Genomic DNA, 25,002 nt, shown 5'->3' with positions numbered 1-25,002 from the left:
TTGTCCGATCCGATTCGCTGGTTTTACTTTTACTGTGGAATATCTCACTTACAGTCTGTAGCAATGAGTATCTGAGGATAGTATGAACAAATCATGTATCATATCATGAAATATTAGCAGGAAGTTCCATTTTATATCTGCAATGAACTGACTGGAGTGAATAAAATAATCCGTCTGAAGCTTCTTTGTGTTTTGGTAAGTTAACTTTTTATTATTATCCATTTCACATCAGCGTCAACTCACATTATTACAGTTTCATCCGTCACTGGAACTGTCTTATCGTGGTCATATTCTGCTCTCCTCGAAATGTTCTTTAATCAAGTGAGAGTTATTTAAAACACAGTTCATTTATTTATGATTTTGCAAACATCTTCAACGTCATCGTATACGCAGCGATATCGGAAAAAAACACACCAATGAATTTAAAGATACATTAAACAAGCGGAGGAAAATGTGGAATGACGTGCAACAAATGTTCTCATGAGACAAGACAACCAAGTGCCCCAGTAATAATGATTTGAACCATATAAGACAGAAACTTACAGTAAACAGTACTTTTTTATTTGAGTATGAAGATTTAAATTGTAGTAGAGAATATGACAATGACCTGCAAGCTAAAGACAAACTTATTTTCTAAGTCTTATCGTCTTTAAACTTGTTTTGAAGCTGCTGTTCCATAAGAACAAACATTTTCCTGCAGTGAATTACTTCACAATACGAGGCTTGGTGGCTGAACCATGACTCTCATAATCCACTGATCAGAATGAGATTCTTTAGCAGAGCTTCCACAGTTATCGTGTATAAAAGAAGGTGTGAAACGATCCCGTGTTTCTGCAGCAAAAGTCTTTAAGGTGAAAGCAAACGTCGCTCCTCTGGTTCACCAGGAGATGCCCTTCTTCTTCTTCTTGCCCTGGCCGCTTTTCTTTGCCATCCGTTTGCCTTTCAGTTTCTTGGCCTGCCGCTGATTCATCCACGCGGGGTACTGACCGTTTTCATCCAGCAGAGTTGACTTGTTGCGCTTGCTGTCCATGTCCATCTTCCCATCTGCAACACAGAAGACAGATTTATGAATAAGAAAGTCACAATAACAGAAGAGACACAGTTGTGCTTTTATCCTCTCGCTCACCGTCGCCCTCCGTCTCTGCCATATTCACATCTGTCTGCTTCTTGATCTTGTCCGCCGGCACCACAGTGGCGATCTCCTGCACGTCGGTCATGACGGCTTCGCCTTTCTTATCCAGATTCAGAGCTTGTTTCAGACGGGCCAACTCCTTGGGAGCGTTTTTCTTCCTCTTCTCTGCACGCATCTTCCTCTTCCATTTGCTCCGGAGACTTTTTGCCATTTTAAAAAGGACGATCTAAACTAAACAAAAACACACCAGTCAAACTAACAGATCTTTACACACTCACAGTATGTTTTCTATTATCAGATAAATTAAAGTTCCTCTGGGATACAAAGAGCAAATATTTACAGAAGGCCCAAAACTCAAAAAGTATGAATACACTAATATATGTCGACATCAATATATTTAAAAAAACGTTCCAATAAAATGGAAACTAATGGTTTCATGGCACGGACAGGGACAGGAGCAGGCTCAGACTTTTTAGAAGAGCGAGCTCTGGACTCCATAGAGGAGGTGGGTGAGAGGATCATGGACAACACCTCTCACCCCCTACATGACACTGTGGGGTCTCTGAGCAGCTCCTTCAGCAGCAGACTGCTACACCCACGGTGTAAGAAGGAGCGGCTGCACCACCTGATCATGTTGTCGTCTCCTGTTCATGTCTCATTGCAATTTTGTTTTCCATTTTATTTCATTCATACCTTGCAGTTATTATTTATATTATGGTCACTTACTTTGCAATATTTCTTACACTATGGTCACTTTACATTACAATACTCTTTTTATATATCATGCCACTTATTTTATTTGTTTTTATTGTGTAGGTTATAGATATTTCTGTCTGTTTTTGTCTTTTCTACTTTTTTCTAATTCTGTAGTGTATGCTACACTTTCCTCTGCTGCTCTAACAAGTAAATTTCCCCATAGTGGGATGAATAAAGTATATCTAATCTAATCTAATCTAATCTAATAAATAAATACCTCTCTGGCTGAAACATTATAAGCTTCTATTAACCTAATGAATATTATCTTCAAAACATAATTCTCTGAACTCTATTCCACATCCATCACGTTATTTCTTGAAGATAACACCCTCAAAATTACAGCAGCCACAGATATTTTTATGAAACATGTCTGTAAATGTGGTGTTATTTTAAATATACAGAGAGAAGCAACAATAAAAAAACAGTATTATGTTTTTAGTTTCCATTTTAGGGAAGAAGATTATGATAAAGTGTAGCTCACAGGTGATTTAAAGTAATCAGATGTTATTAAAAGTCACATTTAATCCACTGTTATTACTCGATAAGCTTTAAGTTTTTAACAGTTTATCCCTTTAAATCTGCAATAATGAACTTAACACGGGCCCTGCTCACTGTTTCCATGACATAACACCATTAGTTATAACACATTAGTGAATTAAAGTCGAGATAATTACACAAGATACAAGATATTTGAGAGAAATTAGCTTTACGGCTAATTTACACCGAGCTAAGTAACACAGTTAGACACCTATCTGCCACGTTTAGCATCACAGCTGACTAACTCAGCGTGTTAAATAATATAACGTCACTCCACGCGTGTAAACTTTAAGATCTCACCTGGAAAATAAAGATAAATGAAGGATTTAGCCGCGTTAGCTTCTCCGCTGCTGCACACGTGTTTACAAGAAGGAGCGATGACGCTTTAAAAGAAAGAGGCGACGTGATTGGCTGCTGCCGTCAGGCTGAAGACGGCGGCGTCTGATTGGCTAGTGACGTCGAACCAGGACAGAAAGTAAACAAGATGTCTGAGCGTCGTTTCTGCAGCTCCAGCCTGAAGAAGAGTCAGTTTAAATAGTTCATAATTGACCATGAGCAGCTGTTCAAACAGTCTGTGTGCAGGCTCGGAGCTCAGCTGCTCTCTAACGCACACACTCAGCATGCTGGACTCTGCTGCAGAGCTGATGATGGTGCACACAGACTTCCAGGCAGCCTTCGAGACGTGTGAACGAGGCCTGCACAGCCTGGCCAACACGGAGCAAGAGGACAGCAACAGGTAAGAGAGGAGGTGGTGTCACCTGCCTGCATGTGTGTGAGGTCACCATGTGTGTGAGGTCACCATGTGTGTGAAGTCACCATGTGTGTGAAGTCACCATGTGTGTGAGGTCACCATGTGCGTGGGTGTTTACTGTGTTTCTGTGTCTCCTGCAGATGTGCAGAGTTCAAAGCCGGTTTCTGCATCTTAGGGGTTCAAGCACTGGCTGAGCTCAATCAGTGGCAGGGTGTCCTCTCCTGGGTCCTCCAGCAGTATGAACAGCAGGAGAGAATACCAGCTAAAATAATGCAGATGTGGTGAGTAGTCAATATAGAAAACACTGGGGGACACAGTTTCTGTTGAGTTATGTCTGACAGCTGTTTTTAACTTATTTCTGGGTGTGGAATCTAAAGCTGATCTCAGTTTTTCTCTATCACGTCAAATCTTTGAACTATAGGATCCCTGTTTTCTTAATAAATATGAAAAAGACTGTGCTCAACAGATATGTTGTAAATCTGCATCATTGCTGTCACTGCGTTCTTCAGCATCACTCATTTTCTAGAGGAGGTAGTTGTTCAAAAACTGGCACTGGAATTTCAGCTGAATGAGACATCGGTCTTATAGCTGACGGTAGATTAGGATATTCTATTTTACTTTTATTTTTCTTGTTAAATTCTGATGTTTTCACTAAACAAAAGTAACAGTCCAATGATCTTTTTGCTCTCGCCAAACTGTGGGGATACCAAATGCCAACTTTTCACGTGTTCCTTTGGTCCACATCTGTAAACTCTCAACACACTGCTTGCACACTTTGTGAGGGTGCTCCCATGGCTTTGTCTTGATCACCGAGTTTTACTTTAAAATATGCAAAATATGCTTGTTCGACAAATGCACTGATGTTTGCTTTCCTCTGTCTTGGTGAAACTACCACAAATATAGCAAAAGGAGTCAGGGTTGTTTAGGCATTTACGACGAGAAGTAGCAGGAGCAGACACGATCTGGAACAAAGGAAATATAAAACACTAAGATGGAATAGTTACAAGCTTTGAAAACTACAAAAACAGCATCAAACCAAATAGAACTTACATAAATAGAACTCAGTGACTTAACCTTTCCCAGCCGATCTCTTGCCTCGTTCGTCTATCATGAATTAACCCACAAGGCCTGGCCAGGTACAGCCCGAAAAAAAGAAACGATGCAGAGCTGCCAATTTGTTGATTTTCTCAGTTAATCGTGCCCAAAGTGGCATCAACAGTCCAAAAACCAATGATATATGTTCATAATACTGTCACAAATAACAAGAAAAGCAGCAGATCCTCACAGTAAGAAGCTGAAATCAGAGAATATTTGGCAGTCAGTCTAATCAGTTTATAGTCTAACCCCTTCAGCTCTCGGATACATATTGAATATATTTTCTCTCTCATCTTGGCAGCATTCTTCTTTACTCCAAAGTGGGAGAGCCAGCAGTGATGCAGGACGCCGCCAGAGTCTGGTTACACTGTCCGTCCAACGGTGGTGTGACGGGGTTCGCGACGGTGGCAGAGCTGTACTTGCTGCACGTCCTCGTCCCTCTCGGACACAAAGACGAGGCTGTGGGGCTGATCGTCGGCGAGGTCGGGAGCAGTGCGTTCACAGAGGACCAGAGGCAGATAGCGCTGGATGTGGTGGAAGAAAAAGAGCGAGAGAAACAAGAACAGACTCTAAATCCCAGGAGCAGCCCGAACTCTGAAACCACCGCACAGACTGTCTCAACTAAAGGTGCCACATTTTATATATTATACTCACATAAGTGCAAATAACGAATGCAGGCAGTCTTTCTGATTGTGTTTGTGCTCTACAGGAGTTGTAATCCGCAAACTTGAAGGCATGCTCAGGTTTTTCTACAGAAATCTGCTGCTGACTCGCTCTGGCTCATTCTCTCTGCGGAGTGTCTTTCTGGCTGTCGTCCTTCTCTACATGCTTTTCCTTCGATTGGATCCAGGTCGGATTAAACGTTATTTGTAGTTCAGTTTCATCTCAAAGCTTGTTCAAAGTATAAAACTTTTGATTGATTTGGGAATAAATCTTCCCGTTCTTTCCCCTGCAGCTCATCCGTCTTCATTCATGTGGATTTCCAAACTTCTTCAACTGCTCAAACAGATGTGGAGTGCCATGTTTGCACCGTACTATCACGCTGTAACGCAGAGCAAAGGACTGTAAAAGACTGAAAATCGCAATATTTTATTAAACATCAGTCATATTAACCGTTTTTCTTACTCTAAACAAAGTATTTGTTGTTTTCTAACTTCGAGACCAAAGACTCTTGCTGCCGTCAAGATGTTCCACATCCACAGACTGAAAGAGGCTGACTCTATCTTCTTGTTTTGAGTCTTAATCATGCAAACCACAGAGCTTTACCCATAAATTCATGTCAGGTCTTCACTAACTCATCCTTCAGGTTGCTTATCCTGAAGTAACTAGACAGTAGTAGTAGTAGACAAGACAGCAGCAGCACATAGAACCTACAACCTGATTAAAAAATACTGCATATAATACAAACTAATAATAAAATCTCAGGGGACAAGACAGATGTGTTCATGAGGATATTGTAAAACAGATCAAATAAAGTTTTTGTTCATTTTGTTTCTGGGTTGTCATATCATGTGTAATGTAAGCACAATAATACGTCACACATTTGTTACTGTTAACTTGTATAAAACGTATATAAAACATAAATATCCTTTAGACACAACCAGTGGTGGAACAAGTAATCAGATCATTTACTAAAGTAAACTTCACTACAAGTGAAAGTCTATTCAGAACCTTAATTAAGTAAAAGTATCTAAATATTATCATCAGAATTTACTTAAAGTATCAAATGTAAATATACTCATACTGCAGTAGAATGATCCCTGTCAGTATTTTCCTATTATCTGATGTTTCTGGATTCATATTCCTGCTGCATTTATGTGTATGTTGCATTTTAATGCTGTAGATGTAAAAGATGAATTATTTTAATTACTTCATATACTGTTGAGTGGTTTAATCTACAGCACTGCATCATATTCTATAAGAACATCATTGTTATGTCCAACCCTAATCCTAACTTTTCATTTTTTATCTTTGTGATATTTTAGATAATCTGAGAGTTTTTTAAAATAGTTTATTTTACATAAGATCAGATTTCATGAAGGTTTACACGCTGTATGAAATGGAAATAATAACAGAATGCATCAAATTCAGAATGAGTGTATATTTACAAATAAATATACACTCATTAAATATATTGTTGTTTTACTCAGTTGAATGGGATGAAACAAATCTAAGATATAAGTGTATAAAAAAGTGTATGGGATACTAAAATCTTTAAAGTAACGAGTAACTAAAGTTGTCAGACAAATGTAATGTATCGAAAAGTACAATATTCACCTCTGAGGAGAGGTATAAGGTTACATAACACTACCAAAAGTACTCGAGTAAATGTACTTAGTTACATCCGTTGACCTGTTGGCACCGTGTGAGATGAAGAAGATTCAGTCTGATGGCATGTTAGGTTTCATTTACCTTCATACTGTTTGTTTTTTCTGCGCATGTCACCTGATGAGTTTCGATTCCGGCGAACGTGTAAAATCGAAAGCGATGCTCAGCTGATGATGTGAGGGAGGTTTGTTTACTGCAGCTGTAACAGATCTTTAAACGCACCACAGGTTTGACTCTTTTGACTCGTTGTTCTAAAGCTGCACAGTCCGTTTGTCTGCAGACCTTCAGCTGGAGTCTGTGTGATGTCTTCAATCAGATGCTTTGTTGTTTCAAGATTTCTTCCGAGCTGCTCTTTCGGTAAGTGGACACATTCATGACGATGATCAGCGGTGGGATGTAGCTGAATACAATTAAAGTACTTTACTATAGTATTTATGCTACTTTATACTTATACCTGTCAGTGGGAAAATTTACTAAATTTACAAAATTCAAGATGGATAAGAAAATGCTCCTAATATAGAGGATATACTCGAAATAAAAAGTTATATACACCTTTCAGGTATATGGATATTCATGTAGGATCATTTGTATCATGCATATACACCGACTTTACTAACTGTACAATCCTATGTGAACTAATACAACAACTGTGCCATAAATGTTTACAATGCTTTTAATGTTTCAGTTTTTGTTGACACTGTCAACTATTACATAGACATCCCTTTCTGACAGGAAAGTAAAAACTGTTTTTTGTAGCAGGCTGTAAACATGTTTATTTCTGCTGTGAAGTTTTATTTTAACATGGGGGCTTATGGAGACTGACTCACTTCTGTAGCCAGCCTCAAGTGGACGTTTGAGGAACTGCAGTTTTTGGCACTTGCACACAGGCTTCACTGCTAGATATAAAAAAAAAACATAACTGATTCTTATTTTCAGGTAATTATTCACAGATGAAGACAGTTATACAAAATATCTTCTATTTTGGTCATATTCTCTAAATAGAGCTTCTTAAATCTTACACACAATACATTTTGGCTACTTTTACTTTAACATCTAAACGTCTGTGTTCTGTGTTGAATATACTCCCTGTACACATCAATACAACGGCCTATACTAGCGTTGAATGATTGTTTTGTAACCCTGTACAGGCTGGTTTCTAGAGGAAGGAAAAGTTTAAATAAATATTCGAGACATTATTTCACGAATGTTCAGGCAACAAACGTATTTACTCTCTGAAGTTCATGTGGGAGTCTCTGAGGGTCTCCATGATTCTGTAGATCTCGTGGACCCCACACAGACGTGGTTTTTCGTCAGCTGTTACAACAACACGGCTGAACTAAGACGCGGTTTCATCAGCGAGTTTCCTACTATTACTGCATCTCGCACAGTTATTTTTCTCTTCACAACCAATAAATCCCTCACGTGTGCAGCAGTGACATAGAAAATAAAATACTCAACTTAGATCTGGGTAAAATAAACCAGCTGTACGTTGGAGGGGGGGCGGCTTAAAGAAACAAACCAAACACGCCTGTCTTGCTCTGTCTTCAATAAAATGATTGATTTGTTTATTTTAATAAAATATACCAGTGAGGTGGGTGTTCTGCACAGATATGTTGACATTTGTACTCACACCAGTCAGCATCAGGACTTTACTGTTAAATTTTTATTTTATTTTCACATATGCAAACTCCCTCTGGCGCTCTCAGGGGCCCCTCGGTGCTCACCTGATGGCAGACCCACCCGGTCATGGACGACATGTTTTTTTTTTTTAAAAGAATCATCAGGAATAGAGTTATTTTAATGTTTCTGTTGGTCTGTCACAGGAATGAGAGGCCTACGCAACCACTGTTTGTCCTGCTGCGTGAACACTTTGCTGCAGACCTTCTCTGCTACCTGGGAGCTAGCAGACGTCCTAGACAAGTAAGAACGTTAAGATCCTGACTTATAAAACAATACATGTCTGTAAGGGTGTTACATCTCAGTCCGGTACTGGACGTGGACCATTTACCCCAAGATTTATCCCCCTTCTTCTTTTATAGTTGGTTGAAAGTCATTTTCTTCATAATGCAGATAGAGTTGATTATGCCAATAAGAAGGGTAATAGTGGGAGGGTTCCTCTACAGCATTTTTTAAACTGTGTTTTTACTTGCAGCCATAAAGATCTTCAAAATATTTGCAAGGTACAAAAAGGTAAAAGGGAGATCAGATCTCAGGTCCAGAATCTTTGAGACCAAAGGGACCATTTATTTCCAGAAAGATTTATCATAAGGGCACGACCAGAAAATGCGAGTTTTAGTTTGTTTTTGTAATTATAATAATTATATTGTCTGTTTTATAGTATATGAAACATTTTGTCATGGTTTGACCTCGAAAGGAAAACATGCAAAATTGTTCAGTCATAACACAGCATTAGATTACCAGATACAGTATTCCTATAAATAACTACTACAACTAAAATTTTGCTAATCTGAGAGCAGTCTTAGTTTTGGGAAACAGGAGACGTGACTGGGCCTTTACAGAGTCAAACGTAACGTTGCTCAGAAATCCTACCAATAGATACTTCATTTATGTACTGAGAAAGTTTGATGAAAACTCTTGAATGGCTGCTTTTCTGAGATGCTAAAACAAGGGTTTATGAATTGTTGAAGGTGGGAAACAGCCGGTGTGAGGACGGATGGTCGTAACGTCCCCCTGCAGCTGAAGAAAGTTCTCGCGGAGATGAAGCGCGACCTCTCTCAGCCTGCTAACAACGAAGACTTCCTTCGCTGTCTGGACAGAAACTCCGTTCGACGTGAGGAGAAAGAAAATAAATGTTTCATATCGATGTGATTTATCGGACAACTTCTGACAGCGTGAATGTTGTTTTGCAGTTAATACGCAGCACGATGCTGACGAGGTGTTTCTCTTCATCCTGAACTTAATAAAGCAGCAGCTGGATGACCAAACTCTGGTTGGTCATCATTAATCTTTATTTTTCATCTGTCAGTGCATCATATACAGCATGTGTACTTACATTTGTTTTCTCTGGCAGGCTCTTGAAATCCAGAATCTGTACAAGATTTCTGTGGAGACGCATCTGCAGTGTTTATTGTGTGACTCCGTCCAGACTCAGACCAGCTACCTGCTTAGCCTGCCTCTGCATATAAAGGAAGATCACAACTCCCTGGTGCTGCTTCCACAAACTATTTCAAACTATTGCTTTTAAACTCCTCTGAATTCAAACTGATGAGTATTCCTAACGTGAACATTTTCAGGAAGGCAGCATGACCTCCTTCTTCGAGCATCAGGAGCTGAAAGGCATAAACAGCTGCTATTGTGCACAGTGTGAAACAAAGACTCCGTCCAAACAGGTGAGGCTCGCATTTAAATGCTTCCTATAACGAATGAACCAACATTAGTCAAACACCTTCTTCTCTTTCTCAGGGTGTCAAGCTGCTTTTCCTGCCTCGTATCTTGTGCCTGAACCTGAAAAGGTTCAGAAACAGCACTCGTGGCACCCGAAAACTTGACTGCAAGGTTACTTTTCCAGAAACCTTTGACTTCTCTGAGGTCGCCAAAGAAGCATTCTCCTCAGACTTTGCCCAGGTATTTTTTATTTCCTATAAAGTATCCAGACATCGTATCTTTTGTCATCTACAAGTGTATTTGTTCTTCCAGACTGACTGCAAGTACACTCTCCATGCAGTGGTAGTTCACTCTGGTGTTGCGATGTGTGGACACTACACCGCCTACGTTCGTCACAGTGCGAACCAGCACTGGTACTATGCAGATGACAGCCACGTAAGACAGGTACCTCCAGTCTGACAAAGTATATAAGCTCCTGTGTAGATGTGAGATGTTTTGCATAAATAAGGCACAATCTAAGTATCCTAGTACTTGAAATGTTTGAAATCATGTCTTAGGTTTGCACCCTAAAACCACGAGAGAAAAGGAAATAAACCGAGCCTTGATCAGGAGAGATTTGCATTACTATAATTCAGTTTTATTCTAAATTTTGTATTAATTTCAGACTCTTATTTGCACTCCAACACACAGGTCTCCTGGGAAGAAGTACAGAAAACATATGGAGGACATGACAGGTATGTTTAACATCATTTTTTATGTCTGTTCTGTCTTGCACGGGCTGTTTTGATAAGGGCAGGGTTAAGAAGTCGTCTTAAAGAGATTGTACATGAAAGCATTTTGGGAAGTTCACTTACAGGAACTTGCTTTCTTGCTAAGAGATGAGAGGATTAATGAAAAGAGCAATTATTTTACTTTTCATCACGTTAACAACTCAAACTCTCTGTTCGGCTTTATTTATAAAATCATCTCTCGCTTCCCCAAAAAAAAATTTGGATTACAGCAACCAAGCCTACAGCAAAAAGCAACAAAACAACATGTGACTCCCATTTTAGCCTGCTTAAACAAGCCTCCAGTTGCTTTTGGAGTTGAATTTAAGATTTTTATTAATAACATTTAAAGCCTTAAATGCTTGACTCCCGCTGGCATCATGCAGCTTTTATCCTCCTACTTGCGGAAACAGCTTTAGATCTTTAGACAAAGCCTTATTGTCTGTTCCTCGCTGAAGATTAAAGACTAAAGGTGTTTTTGCCATGAGGGCTTTCAAAGTTTTGAACTCTTAAACTGAGGAAATCCGTCTTGTCTGTCATGTTGTCTTGTCTTTCCACACTTGGTAGTTATATTCTTAGTTGTTATTCCTGTTTATTGTACTGAAATGTTTTTTATGTGTTCCTTTTATCTCCCTCATGCCCCAACTCTGATACTTTGTTCAATGGTGTTATTTTTCACAGAGGCACAGCATACATGTTAATGTACAGAAGAGATTCGGGCAGACAACAACCTGAACTTTCCGGTTGACTGGATGGATGCAGATGAATTAATACAGGGTGAACATGGGAATATAATCATAGTTTTATGTTGTTTTGATGCTTTGATGTTCTCTTTGAGTATCCAGAAAAGCACTTTTAACTAAAATGTGTTATTATTAATGTTATTATAGGAATATAGCGGTCAGTTAGCTTAGCTTATCAGACTGGGGAAACAGGAGAAAACAGCTAGGCAGGCTTTGTCCAGAGGTAGAAATTCTGCATACCAGCACATCTAAAGCTAGCTAATTAACACATTATATCACTTACCTGTGCCAATGAACAGTACATTTTTCTTGATACATATTAAACAAACAAAACAACCAAACTAAATTCTAGCTAAACTAGCTAAGAAGGACTGTGGAGTGCCTCAGGGCTCGGTTCTGGTTCACCTGTTATTTTTATACATACTCTTATTTAGCCAAATAATGTTTGATATAATAAAGTGAGGATATACCCCTCATCTTTCTTAAGGACAATCTTCTCGTAATTAATTAATTATTAAGTGCAAAACAGCGATAAATGATTACATTTCAGTTTGTGTACAGATTAATCAAACAAACTAAATGGTAGCTAAACTAGCACATAATTTTTGATATAATACACTGAGGATACACCCCTCATCTTTCTTAGGGACCATCTTGTGACATCAAAAGTAATGTTTCTAACAATTTTTCCTCTTAAATAATGCAGTATTGGGTGATAATTGCAATATAATCATAGGAATATAGCGGTCAGTTAGCTTGGATTATCAGACTGGGCAAAAACAGCTAGCCTGGCTTTGTCCAAAGGTGGCAAAATCTGTCTACCAGCACCTCTGAAGCTAAATAATTAACACACTATATAACTTTTATGTATATGTACAGATTAAACAAACAAAACAAACAAACATATTTGTGCTAAATGCTGGCTAAACTAGCTAAGAAGGACTGTGGAGTGCATCAGGGCTCGGTTCTGGTTCACCTGTTATTTCTATACATACTCTTATTAAGTCACATAATTTTTGATATAATACATCGAGGATATAACCCTCATCTTTTTTTTAAGGGTGATCTTGTGACATCAAACATTTATGTGTAACAGTTTCACCTCTTAATTAATATAATATAGGCTGAACATGGGAATATAATCATAGGAATATAAACATTCATTTATTAAATTATTTTCATGTACATTGTGAATGATTTTCTATTTAATAATTTTTTTATGAGCACTCCAGCACAGTAATTTCTTCCAGATGCCAGTAGGTGGCGTTGAAGGCTAAAAACAGTGACGGGTTTTCCACTCTTGGACCACACACACTGTGAACACACTCAATCATACTGTGGGGTTGGTTTGAAGAGAATGCTTAGCTTAGATATTCAGTGTTTGTGGGGGGAAATACCTGCCACAGGACTCAGTGTTCATTTTCATGATACTCTACTGTATAATAAATGAGTCACCCATGAAGAACAATGAAGTCACTTTTTTTTCCCATTGCGGCTGCTGAAAACAACAACAATCATCTCATTCAGATTTGATGTGTTGTATTTTGTCTCTACCTGCGGGCCTTTTAACATGACAGTACAAAACTCATTTGTAATTATGCTTTTTCCACTCTTGTTGATGCATCAACACCAGCACATCTGAGCTCTAAATGTATGCGCTTAACGTAGTGAAAGTATTTGTTTTGATGAAAATGCATTGGGGAAACTACAATAAAAGAGAGGTTAAACGTTGCAGACACATCCCCAGCGCTTAAATGCTTGGTATAGGCTGCCAGCAGAGCCTCTAAAGTTCCCACTTGCTTCGCCAAGAGTCGGGGGACCGTGTGAAATGGTGCCTATGTGCTGCAAAGCTCTGACAGAATGGAACATGTCTGCGCAGTGCCACAGGCGGCAGGCCTCATGCTTAGTCATCTCGCTGCCAATAACACAAGCGCAGCTTTCTGCATTGGGGGTATCTTCCTCCCACATTCAAACCAAAGACCACAGCTAGATGTGCATATACATATGTGTGTGTATATGATAATGGTTTTGGTGTTTCGGTGACTCTCTCATCTCTTCACTGCACAAGTAAGACATCAGAAGCAAATGTGCATTTTTGAATAATGGTAAACATCAGTGTGTATTTATAGGATAAGATAGACTTTAATGATCCCAAACCAGGCAAATTCACTTGTCACAGCAGCTCATATACGGTGGATAAGAAATTACTCATAGGCAATATATACAGGAAAGTCATGAAGTCATGCTGGTGTTGGAATGAAGGACCTGTGATGGCACTCCTTCTTACATGGTGGGAGGCTGAAGGAGCTGTTTAAGGCCGCCACAGTCTGATGCAGAGTTGTTCATGATTGCTAACATCTTATAAGCAACTTCATCTATTGTTATGATCTGTTAACCCATAACGACTTTCTGTTAGAGATGGAAAAACACAAAATTTGCTAAATTATCATGCCTTAGGTAGAAGACAAAGTTAATAACGTAACACGAATAATGTCCCAAAAATAAGTTAAATATAAGATTTGATACATATTATTGAAGTTGTTTTGAATCCAACGATACCAAGCACTAGATATAACTAAATTTAGTCATCAGTCATCCCATATGAATACTATATAACAGTGTTTCTCAAACTTGTACCACCACAGACATTATTAGACTTCCCAAGTATCAGTAGTGTAAAGTGACCATATTTAGCTACAGACAGTTTACACAGGAGGCAGGTTTATTCCTAATAAGAAGATTTTTTTAAATGTTGGAACCATTTAAAGAACCAGAGTAATGAAAGGTGGTGCTGTGGATCCGCACTAATAACTCTTGGAGCCATGATTGCAGAACCATTTATTTTTACCTCCATTTACTAACTAGTCCTTACACGTTAACTCATAATGAATCGTAGATGTATGCACACACTATTTTTCAGTTTGAGAACCAGTGCTTTACAAAATGGACCAACTGATTATCATTTTTGTTTTTTTAATCTTTGTAATAAGAGTCCAGTATCAAATATTATGAAGATCTGACCTTATTGTTCTCGAGGTAGTTTCCTGGAAAATAAAACCCCTTGTGACTAACAAATAAAAAATGATGTTCTGTAGTCTCATACTTTAAAATGACCCACTTTAAAAATATCAATGGATTTATGCTTAGCCAGTACTTTGAGTTCTGCAAAGGAAATGATAAACTTCCACTGACGACTTTAATAGGTTAAATAGTGACAGTGGAGGCGGAAGTGCTCAGTTTCAGTTCAGTTAAATCAGCTATAATCAAAATGATCATATAATAATAATAACAACCATAACATATAAGGTAGCTTAAACACATCAAATGCATGAATTTCACATGAGAATGCAGCTACAACTTGTTTTAAGCCAGTCGGCGTTAACAGAGGAGCAGTTCCCAGCTGCAGCTCGAGTTTTAAGCAGAACACAGAAATCAGAGCATATCACCCCCTTTTCTCAAGTCTTTACCTTGGCTCCCGGTCAGCTACACAATAGATTTTAAAGTTCTGCTATTGGTTTACAAACCACCAATTGAGCTCTAGAGATCTACTGACACAGGTCATATATTGGAGCACAGAGTTCAAACCAGACACGGTGAAGCAGCATTTAGCTGTTACGCTGCACACAACTGGAACTCAAACCAGCCCCAACTGTAAGCACTTTTCAATCCAGGTTAAAAACATTTCTCTTTTCATGTGCTTATGGCTGAGCTCTTTTAAATCATTTTAAATTGTAATCTTGGAAAGATAGTTATAGCACCACTGTGTCTTTGAACCACTCAGCGACCATGCTGTTAATTCTGCATAACTTTAAGCCTCAATATAATTTGAACAGGTGAGTTCTATAAAAATTCACCCTTTTTGTACCAGGCAGTAGTTTTTGGCACTTCAGCATTGGCTTCACTTCACAGCCGCTTGATCTAAGTACAGCCTCACAGATACGTTTTATTAGGGCAACAACTAGGACTTCAGCCACGTTGTCCAGAAGTCAATATAATGATTTACATTACATTTTAATACATTTAAACGTGTGATTTAAAGGTAGCTTAAACACATCAAATTGCATTAACTGTGTATTGTAGCTACTTTCATTAACAGGGGTTCAGTTAGTGGATCTCTGCATTTCAGCTTTACATAGTTTTGTTGTTTGTATCTTATCTACTGTTGGGTAGTTTAATCTATAAAATGTATCGTATTTTACTTGCTGATTATCTAAATCTGCAAACTAATTTAACTTAAGCTGTCAGGTACATGTAGCGGACAAAGAACTCAAGTGAACCTCAATATTGTTTGTGTTTGTATAAGAGACACATGGTACATGCATCCCCCGTTATCCAGATTTGACTGTCCTAATTGTGTGCAATAGAAACGCTAGATGAAACATCTGAATCTGAATTGGAATATGATAACTACTCCATTTCCAAAGAACTGATTCTTCTCTTCTTAGCGTTTAATTTTTAATGAAGCGTTACAAAGAGAAGGTTAATAATTCATGTTGTATCAACACGTGTTGAGTGGACGTTAGACGAGCACCTGTCCAAGCACCACCCTGACATTGACCGGATTACAAACAATGCAATAGTATGACACGGGCAGCGCACCCCCAAGTCATATGAGTAGGCTGACTGAACGTCTGGACGTCTTTTCTCTCCGAGCACGTGTCGTACACGCATGAGGTCTTTGTCTCCATTGTTTGAGTTTGAACTGTATGCGGTTACTAAGACACTTTATGACAGATCATTATCTCGGCAATTTAGTTTCAGCTCTTTATCACGGTCAGGTGTTAAGCCGCTCAGCCAAGGTGTGTTGTATTGTTTTGGCATATCATTTCTCCAGCAGTGATAGTGAATGACACGATAAATTAGTAAAACCAAAACCGAAACAGATATACAGTGTGAACATTGTCTGAGTAGGCACGTAGGCAATAACATAGGGGATGATATTTCTCAGGCATTGCAGTGTGGCAACACTTAAACTGTTGTTTTTGGAGAATATATTGAGGTTCATTAATGCTTTTTAGTCATTGTTGATGTGTGTTTACCAGTTACTAGGTGAGCGCACCACTGTGATGCATCGAGGAGAAAATGGAATTTGGCTATTTGAGAACCACTCTTAAATTTTCCCTTTTTTGTGTGGAGGATTTCACAGGCTTAGATAAATGCCTGCGTCTTTTTTTTTCTAAATGTGACAGCCAGCCACCAACCAAGTCCAACCCCCTGTCTGTTTGCTGATGAACACGAATTTCATGTCAAAGAATAGCTCTCATGCTGTTCTGCCGTACGTAAGCAAAGACATGTAATAGATACAGAAGTTGTAATGCCATAATTTTATGCCCTAACGTCAGTCTGTCAGTCGGCCTACCACACTGGTCCAGACTGGAATATCTCAACAACTCTTTGATGGTTTGCCCTTGAGTTTTTCTACAAACATTAGGTTAAATCTGAAATACTTTGGTGATCCTCTGGCTTTTCCTGTAGCTCCACCATGGTTGACATTTTAAGCAAATTAACTTTTGGCTGGATTCCCGTGAAGTTAGATACAGATATTCAGTACTATCTTTGGTGATCATTAACTTTATATCTATAAATATGTTATATGATATGTCCAAAACATTCCCATCAGCCTCAGCTGTGTGTCGTCCAGCATGCAAACGAAGTTGGCAAACATGTTAAATATTATCGCATGTTAGCATTCAGATTAAAGCAGGACTGTGTCTAAATTTAATTAGGCCAGTAATTAAGGTTTATTGCCATTGTTTTCATCAGCCATCTTGTCCAGAAGTCAATATAATGATTTATATTACACTTATATATTTAAACATGTGATTTAAAGGCAGCTTAACCACATCAAACCGCATCTTGTTTTTCCTCTCTATCCTCTCTTTCATGTATGTTTTAATTAGCAAGATTTCAGTTAATTTAATTACAGTAGCAGCTTGGGAAGTAAATTCAGTTTTAGCTCATCATGGCTAGTTCATTAGCTGGTTCTCCCTTGTAACACACACAGTACAGTGAACTTTTACTGTTTTGTAGTTACGAGGATTTACAGGCTGTTTTCATGCAAAATATATATATTTCTAAGGCACAATAACTGTAATGTATGATAAAACAAAACAAAGGGGTGCTCTGGCGGCTCACCTGTTACAGCATGTACCATTTATTACTGCAGTGACCCAGGTTGGAATCCGGCCTGGGCGCTTTGCTGCTCCCTGCCTAAGTTAGTTTCTGCATTTTTAACTTTGTGTGTCAAGGTGCCTGTATGTCATTCACAATTTACAGGTTTCACTTTCTGTTTTTATTTTTAGTCTTAAAAGGGAACTAATTTCTGTTATGTCTCTACACAGTTCTCCTTTTCTGCTCCGGACAGACATTGTGAACGGTAGCTTTCCGTTCCTGTTAAAGTGGCTTATTGCAGGAATGCCTCTCCCGAACCTCCCATGAGCTGACCGTGTGAGAGAAGATGACCTTTTAACAAGCCCTGTCCTGACTGCCCCTCATCTGCTCTAATCCTATATAACCTATTTAACAGCAAATCTCTGGATGCTTCAGGGGTGGCAACCCGGCTCACACAGATATCCTTTGGTTACATGTTGAGGTTTCAAATAGGAAATGGTTCTCACTCGCTCTCTGCGTGTTCAGCGTGCAGGCCTGGTGACCATGGTGAAGTCAGCGTTTGTAAATAGCAAACAGGAACCAAAGGTCTCCTGCATGACTTAGATTTTTCCTCTCATATAAAAAAATAATTGGTAAATCCGATAAAGGAGCTCAGAACTGGAAAAAAAATCTGCATATTTCTTCATAAGTAAACCCTAATTATAGCAATCTTGGGGAGGTTTGTGTATGATCTGATTTGATTTGTGGCCTGTGACACTGATCCCTAATTTCAAAATAAAATAAGGCTACAGACAGTAAGCTTAGCTTAGCATAACGACTGGAAATGAGGGGTAAACAGATAGCCTAGCTCTTTCAAATGTTAATATCCTCTGTCCAGTACCTCTAAAACTCACAAACGAATATGTGGTTGTTGGACAGTTTTGTCTGTGAAATTTACTGAAAACTGCAGTTCCTTGAACGTCCACTTGAGGCTGGCTCCAGAAGTGAGTCAGTCTCCATAAGTCCCCATGTTCAAATGTCCAACTTCACAGCAGAAATAAACATGTTTACAGCCTGGTACAAAAAACAGTTTTGGTCTCTATAGCTCATTTACACGTTCATGACAACTGTACTGAGGGTGAATTTATATACAACTCACCTGTTCACATTATATTAAGGCTTAAAGTTATGCAGGATTAACAGCATGGATGCTTTGATTTACATGTTTGTTTGAGCTTGCCTCAGGTCCACCAATCATCCACGTCTTCACCGACAGACAGAGACACAGATTTTGAGCTTCACTACAGTTCTTCGGAAACCTGTGGGTGACGTCACGCATACGCTGTCCATTCTTTATACTGTCAGTGGCTCATATTCAGGCCACGCTGGCTTAAGGCGTTAACAGATACATCAGGGTGTGAATATACTGTGTCGATTCAGCTGGAATTCGTAATATGAGCGGTCGTGTCGAGGAAGAAAGCCTTATCTTTCCCGAGTGAGTTCATAAAATTTCTTCTCTCTGGTGGGATAGGGGGAGTCTGGTCAACACAAAGTTTGCCTCTCTTCATGTGTTTAAGTTGTCCTCCCTGAGATTCTTGGCAGTCTGAGCATAATAAATAGAACATCTGCTGAATTTTCTAGGAAATGGGATGCCGAACAGTCAAGCTGCTATAAGTGAACAGACAAGAAAAAGTGCGGTTCAAATTTGGTCTGGTTTGGTTTGGACCAGAACTGACATTGAGGTTCTTTCATTTTGGTCGACTTAAAACGCAGAGTGGCAGCTAATGATACGTATTCGATCTGAGTTATTTTATTTATATTTATTATGAAGTGGACTTCCAACCGAAAGCGAGTCAGCAACATGTTACAGATGTTTGGTTCTCACAGGAGGTGAGCGGAGGCCCCCCCCCAGTAATTGTGGTTATGACATGCAGGGTTATATGACCTGATGCCCCACCCTTGTCTTCATAGCTCTGTCGTTACCCTTCAGTTAGCACCTTATCTCAGCTGCTTATCATCAGACTCAGGATCCAGAGAAGATCAGCCGTCGTCTCAGCAGCCGAGCTGCTCGGGTTACAGGTGAAATGGCTTTTACTGACGGGCTCCGGGTAAGTGTCTGTCTCTCAAGTCTGTGAGCGTCTTGCCTCAAAGAGAGCTCCTGCTCTGACATGTACACCACCTCCACACCGGTGCCCCCTGCACTTGTCCTACCAGTATTAACCTCTCGTTATTTATGATGTTTTCATTCTGGTGTTATGCATCACCAGCTGCAGAATCACTGCCACTCAAACGTCAGTGAGAAGTTGTGACTCGGGCAGAAAAAAAACTCATCAAAACATTATGAGATAATGTCATAATAAATCCTCATCTTCACATGGCATGCCTCAAATTAAAATCCACCTTCGGCTTTCTCTCACTATAGAGGAATGAATGGAATTGCACCTTGAGGCTAACCGCGGCCTCGCCGTTCCAGCTCTCGGCTCTCAGCTAGCGATAAGCTCACAACAACCTGTTAACTGTTGCAGACACACATTTCAGCTGTGCTCATGTTTGCATGCCAATCAGTTGCTACATCAGCACTGCAGTTAATGATTTGTACAGTAGAAGTAAGAGAAAAACCTGACGGAGGCAGCGAACTCATAGCGAAACTGGCCTAGATGCAAACAATCGTCGTTTATTTTTCACTTCTCCATGCTGCACTTTGCCATGTTAAAGAGACTTGACCCGGGTTCTGCTGCTCACTCTCTCTGTAATATGGGTTGGGCACCTTGAGAAGTGAGCTATCCATTGTCAAACCTCTTTGACCTGCTCTCTCCTTCAGCCTCTCCTATTTCCGCACAAAGACTCTCTAATGCCAGGTAGCTGGCGCTGGCATTCCTGTTGCATTCCACCATGGGGAAGTTGCTAGGATCAGGATGAAAAATGCCTGAAACAAAGGCCTACTCTCATTCACAGGGTTTAGGGTTCTGTGGGAAAGTCCAGGCTGGACAGAGGTTGGATGGCAGAGGAATGCGAAGCGGGGCATAGCTCACACAGTCTCTACGGCACAGACGCAAAGACACATTGACAAGGTAGAGGTCTTCTTACAGACAGGAGTCAGCCCTCATGAAAGAGGATGATGGGACCCTGGATAGCTGCAGCATAGCCCTCATTTGTCGTGTTTACAGACAGTTAAGTCAAGCATCCTGCAGACATGATGGATGAGACTTTGATTGGATGTGTCGATGGAAGCACAACAATCTCTGCTACATCTTTTCTAGCATTATTTGCCTTTATAAGATTGTGAGAGCAGAGAGAGGTGGCATGTGTTAAAGCAGTGTTTCTCAATCTTTTTTTGGCTTGTAGACCCTTGAGTTTTGTGAAATATGCTTATTTACTTTGTGGTAGAGTGAAGTAAGAAGATTGATGTCTCACATGTCTGTTAAATATGAAGCTACAGCCAGCTTAGTTTAGAGCAAAGACTTTAAACCACTGACAGTATAAAGAATGGACAACATGTGCGGTGTGTCATCCATCGCTTTCTGAAGAGCCGTTTGTGAAGCTCAAAATCTGTGACTCCGGCTGGCGCCATCTTGGCTGTCCTGCCTTTCATCTTCCAGCTAAAACAAGCCATCTTTAATCACACCTACCTGTCAATCAAAGCAACTACGCTGTAAATTATGCATAACTTTAACCCTCAATATATTCTGAACAGGTGAGTTGTATATAAATTCACCCTCAGTACAGTTTTAATGAATGGGGAAATTAGCTATAGAGACCAAAACTGTTTTTTGTACCAGGCTGTGAACATGTTTATTTCTGCTGTGAAGTTGGACATTTGAACATGGGGACTTATGGAGACTGACTCACTCCTGGAGCCACCCTCAAGTGGACGTTTGAGGAACTGCAGTTCTAACTAATCTCTTTTCTCATTTAGCACATTTATCAAAATGTGGAACTTTACCTTTCAGTTGAAGTAGAGTCTGATTGTGTGAGAAATTAGCCATTTAAATAAAAATGTTTTTTTTTTTTCTTCTCAGATTTGGTTAATTTTTTTAGAGCACTAAACGAGTAAAGCATGAAGTATTTCACAAGAAGAAACAAGCAAAAAATAAACAGATGACATATATAATCATGGGAATAATCATCATGGGTAAACAGATGACATATATAATCATGGGAATAATCATCATGGGAACCACTTAGATTTTTGTAAAGGTATGAAGTCCATTCCTTTACCGCCTCACGCTGAGGTTAAGTGCCTGACCTCGCTTTACCCACCCTCCCCTGAGTCGTATCTGTATCTCGGCTTGCGAAGACTTAGACAGGAATTTACTGTCAAAGCTTTTTCACCCTCCCACAACAAATACCAACAGATATTCTTGATAATGCATGTTCAGCTATGGGGAAAGGCAGTGAGATGAGCTGAATTTAACATGCTTTTTTTTAGAGACACAGGCCGCGTTTTTCATATTTGTCTCTCCGGTACTTTGGTTTATCACGGTACTGTACTTTTTTAACTAGTTTGCAACTGTCAGCATGCAAACACACCAAGCTAAGATGGTGGACGTGTTAAAAACATGGCCTGCTCAATGTTAGCACGTTAGCAAAGTCTTGTTATACCAAACAGACAAATTGAATTTCAAAATAAAACTCTTCCTCCTTCTTCCTTTTTCCTTCATATAAGCCCATGCAGAGTAAAAATGGCCTTCGGCATGTATACAGAGAAACAATTAAGTGGTTTGCGTTCCACTAAACATGTAACCGCAGATCAAAACAGCTCGCGGATTGTACTAAGACTTAAAGATGTACTGTCAAACAGGAAGATGGGCGGCGGATGACGGCAATCTCCACATTTCACACATAACTACAACTCGTTTTACCTGTAAACAATGTTTATTTTTACATGCAAATGAATGCAGACGGTTCACGATAAACCTTTTTTTTTCTCATAGGTTTTGTTTGACTTGATTCTCTTTCTCATGGAGATAAAATCACGGCCCGAGCACACCTAAACAGTTAAAGCTGCCATTTGTTTATACTCCGCTCGGCCTGCTATCAGCTCAGGCTATATATCATCTCCAGAGTCTATACGTAGTGTGTGGTTGCGGGGCGTTGGAGATGGAGTACGAGGGGAAATGAGGGGAGATCTGTTGCAGCCCACATGCCTCTTCGGATTCTCTGATGTGGCTTTAAGACTTCCTAGGAAATGCAAGGCCTTCTGGGATAGCACTTAAGTAGTCTCCAGAGTTTTGTGCGCGTGTGTTTCGAGCGTGAATGAGTGCATGTGCCTGTATCTTTTAGAGTATCTTTTCTGCCACTCCGTGTTATTATTAAACTGCCTTCCTTTGATATGTGAGGACGCCGCTGGCTTGGCTGCGGCTTTGCAAAGAATGAGGGAGTGTCGGCACAAGCGAAAGGGCACAAGCAGAGTATATCACACAGGTGATTTTTCTTAGGGGTGGGGTGCGGTGATAAGGTATGGAAGGCTCTGCGGCTGAAATCTCACTTCCGCCTGAAAGCACAATGATATTAGCTGTGTTTTCTCACGGTCTGCTATCAGTCTTATTCAAACAAGGTGCTCTGGCTCACGAGATAAACAGTGAGCTATTATCTTTGCTATCTCCAGTCTGTTGCGCTCCTAACAGGCTGTGATGCATTAGACGCTACTTTAATGGATAATAAGTGAGTTTAGATGAGGAGAAATGTTAATGTTCAAGGATATTTAATACCATTTTGATTTTTTTTTTTGTCATGCTTTCCTGCTTTTTGTTAAGTGAATAAGGCTGCTGAGAGGCCCAACCCCTCTCATCTGCAGCCTGTTATGGCGGAGCGGGGAGGATGACATCATATTGGTCTCAGAGCGGCGGCTGGTAATTGGCCCGCTCTCCTCCTCCAGCGGCACGGGCCAAACAGAACACACAAGTGGAGCCAGGCAATGCAAGTCAGATGCACCGGGTTTTTCCAGAGTGGCTGGTGGGGCCTCAGTGCAGACTGAGAGCCAAGAGGCCTCAGAGAGGGGTGGGGAGGGGGGGGGTGCACCGATCCAACTGTAAATGTCAGAAATGAATGAAGGGCCTCAACTCAAAATGAAATCTGATATAATGCGCCCCAGGCTAGCCGTGTTTGATCTGCTGTACAATCCGCTGCTGTAGTCGTCTAGATAACTGCCCCTATTCTCCATGATATGACACTGCAAAAGCGTTTTCATGTGGAAGTTTTTCGCGAGAGCCAACGTCAATGAGCTCTCAGCCCACACAAAGTTCCATTACAGTGAGGCTGAACTGCTGCTGCACCTCTGGGCTGCAAAAAAAAAAAAAAAGAAGAAGAAGGCGCACTACAGCCACAGTGATTTAATATTAAAAAAATCAGTGTGCAATTTCTCAGTTCTGAAGAAATTCACATGCCTCACAATGCGGATGCATTACTGATGATAGATGATGTAAAGCTCCGCAAGGCATTATTCTCAAAATTCCTAGCACATGTGAATAATGGCCAGAGGATGAAAACATCTGGAAATAAGATTTAAACCTCTGCAGGTTCAGATGTGTGTCTTGTAGACGAAAAAATCTCATCAGCAGGACAATAACATGCATAAAACATCTAATCCCATTAGTTTTTAAGCATCTATTTGATGTGGCAACATGAGTAAAGCGTAATTAGTTGCAGTGGATGTGTGAATGAGACCTGGTTCTACCCTGTGGCCAGTCTCGCTCGCACACAGCATATGGGCTGCTCAGAGATGTTCATACCTCCCTTCTAATAAAGCCCAGTCTTTATCTTTTATAGAGGCTGCTCAGTCATACCACCATGTTTCCTGCTATGTGATGGGTGCACTGATCTTCTGATTACATAGGTGGTGAATTACATAAACCTCTCTGTTATCATCTAAAAGCACGGTTGTGAGAACATGTTTGGTGTCTAAACCCTGTGTGGGAAAACATGCGTTCCTGTAGTGTCAAAAGAGGGTGCAGTGCTCAGCGTGCTGGCACATGCCCGTCCGCCTGTTTTGTTGCCCATTGTTGTTTCCCCACATCAGTGACAGATAAATGGGTGTAAAAAGTTGTGTGCTAGAAGATCACATTTGAACTCGTAGGTGGTGAGAACATCCGTGTTCCCGTCACGGGTGAGACGCAAGTCAGCGTCTGTGGGTTGAAGAAAAAAAAAAATGACTGAGCAAAAAAAAAAAAACCTGAAATGAGTCTTTGAATACTTTCGATCTCAGCGCTCTGTCAGGTACTGCACTGAGCTGTGAAGTTGTGCACTGCAATCACTCAGTGTAGGTGTTGTTACCATGACGAAATAAATACACTGTTTGTTGTATGTTTAATGGGTTTCTGGCTGTAGTGTCTTAGTATCTTGTGGCCTGAATGATGAGATACAGATTGGCTACGAATGCGATGTAAGTCACTCACTTTTTCCTCGAAGCACCGTTCAGGGCAGATAGGGGAAGTCGAGTTGTATTTAAAGTTACAGCGT

At 40.0% G+C, this 25,002-nt stretch overlaps 3 protein-coding genes across 4 annotated transcripts; 2 read left to right on the top strand and 1 right to left on the bottom strand.

Moving 5' to 3' along the window:
- Nucleotides 1-184: 184 nt before the first annotated feature.
- Nucleotides 185-2,854, bottom strand: llph (LLP homolog, long-term synaptic facilitation factor). 2 transcript variants are annotated; one of them, XM_010738922.3, is made up of 3 exons: nucleotides 2,726-2,854; nucleotides 1,127-1,358; nucleotides 185-1,044 (listed from the first exon to the last, which is right to left on the bottom strand). In XM_010738922.3, exons 2-3 carry the CDS (start codon nucleotides 1,341-1,343, stop codon nucleotides 878-880), a joined length of 384 nt encoding a protein of 127 aa, XP_010737224.2. In that variant the 5' UTR covers nucleotides 1,344-1,358; nucleotides 2,726-2,854; the 3' UTR covers nucleotides 185-877. The 2 variants fall into 2 exon arrangements, with proteins under 2 accessions (XP_010737224.2, XP_027127909.1); XM_027272108.1 differs by having other exon boundaries at nucleotides 1,127-1,363; nucleotides 2,726-2,828.
- A 91-nt stretch (nucleotides 2,855-2,945) lies between these two features.
- Nucleotides 2,946-5,762, top strand: pex26 (peroxisomal biogenesis factor 26). Its single transcript, XM_010738923.3, has 5 exons — nucleotides 2,946-3,161; nucleotides 3,317-3,457; nucleotides 4,573-4,898; nucleotides 4,981-5,121; nucleotides 5,227-5,762. Exons 1-5 carry the CDS (start codon nucleotides 2,977-2,979, stop codon nucleotides 5,337-5,339), a joined length of 906 nt encoding a protein of 301 aa, XP_010737225.3. The 5' UTR covers nucleotides 2,946-2,976; the 3' UTR covers nucleotides 5,340-5,762.
- An 836-nt stretch (nucleotides 5,763-6,598) lies between these two features.
- usp18 (ubiquitin specific peptidase 18) lies at nucleotides 6,599-12,922 on the top strand. Its single transcript, XM_019272032.2, has 10 exons — nucleotides 6,599-6,956; nucleotides 8,423-8,519; nucleotides 9,248-9,390; nucleotides 9,470-9,549; nucleotides 9,631-9,765; nucleotides 9,854-9,949; nucleotides 10,023-10,184; nucleotides 10,257-10,388; nucleotides 10,635-10,678; nucleotides 11,393-12,922. Exons 1-10 carry the CDS (start codon nucleotides 6,902-6,904, stop codon nucleotides 11,457-11,459), a joined length of 1,011 nt encoding a protein of 336 aa, XP_019127577.2. The 5' UTR covers nucleotides 6,599-6,901; the 3' UTR covers nucleotides 11,460-12,922.
- Nucleotides 12,923-25,002: the final 12,080 nt, after the last annotated feature.

Source organism: Larimichthys crocea, chromosome XX, assembly GCF_000972845.2.
Source record: "Larimichthys crocea isolate SSNF chromosome XX, L_crocea_2.0, whole genome shotgun sequence".
Taxonomy (NCBI): domain Eukaryota; kingdom Metazoa; phylum Chordata; class Actinopteri; family Sciaenidae; genus Larimichthys; species Larimichthys crocea.
This window is presented reverse-complemented; position numbering and strand designations above follow the sequence as displayed.

What these genes read in the sequence shown, in the direction of transcription:
- pex26 (XM_010738923.3), top strand. Translation starts at nt 2,977, where the DNA reads ATGAGCAGCTGTTCAAACAGTCTGTGTGCAGGCTCGGAGCTCAGCTGC. An exon ending in GAGCAAGAGGACAGCAACAG is followed by an intron (nt 3,162 to 3,316) that starts GTAAGAGAGGAG and finishes TGTCTCCTGCAG; the next exon opens with ATGTGCAGAGTTCAAAGCCG. An exon ending in ACAGACTGTCTCAACTAAAG is followed by an intron (nt 4,899 to 4,980) that starts GTGCCACATTTT and finishes TGTGCTCTACAG; the next exon opens with GAGTTGTAATCCGCAAACTT.
- usp18 (XM_019272032.2), top strand. Translation starts at nt 6,902, where the DNA reads ATGTCTTCAATCAGATGCTTTGTTGTTTCAAGATTTCTTCCGAGCTGC. An exon ending in TCTTCCGAGCTGCTCTTTCG is followed by an intron (nt 6,957 to 8,422) that starts GTAAGTGGACAC and finishes GGTCTGTCACAG; the next exon opens with GAATGAGAGGCCTACGCAAC. An exon ending in ATGACAGCCACGTAAGACAG is followed by an intron (nt 10,389 to 10,634) that starts GTACCTCCAGTC and finishes TCCAACACACAG; the next exon opens with GTCTCCTGGGAAGAAGTACA.
- llph (XM_010738922.3), bottom strand. Translation starts at nt 1,343, where the DNA reads ATGGCAAAAAGTCTCCGGAGCAAATGGAAGAGGAAGATGCGTGCAGAG. An exon ending in GGCAGAGACGGAGGGCGACG is followed by an intron (nt 1,045 to 1,126) that starts GTGAGCGAGAGG and finishes TCTGTGTTGCAG; the next exon opens with ATGGGAAGATGGACATGGAC.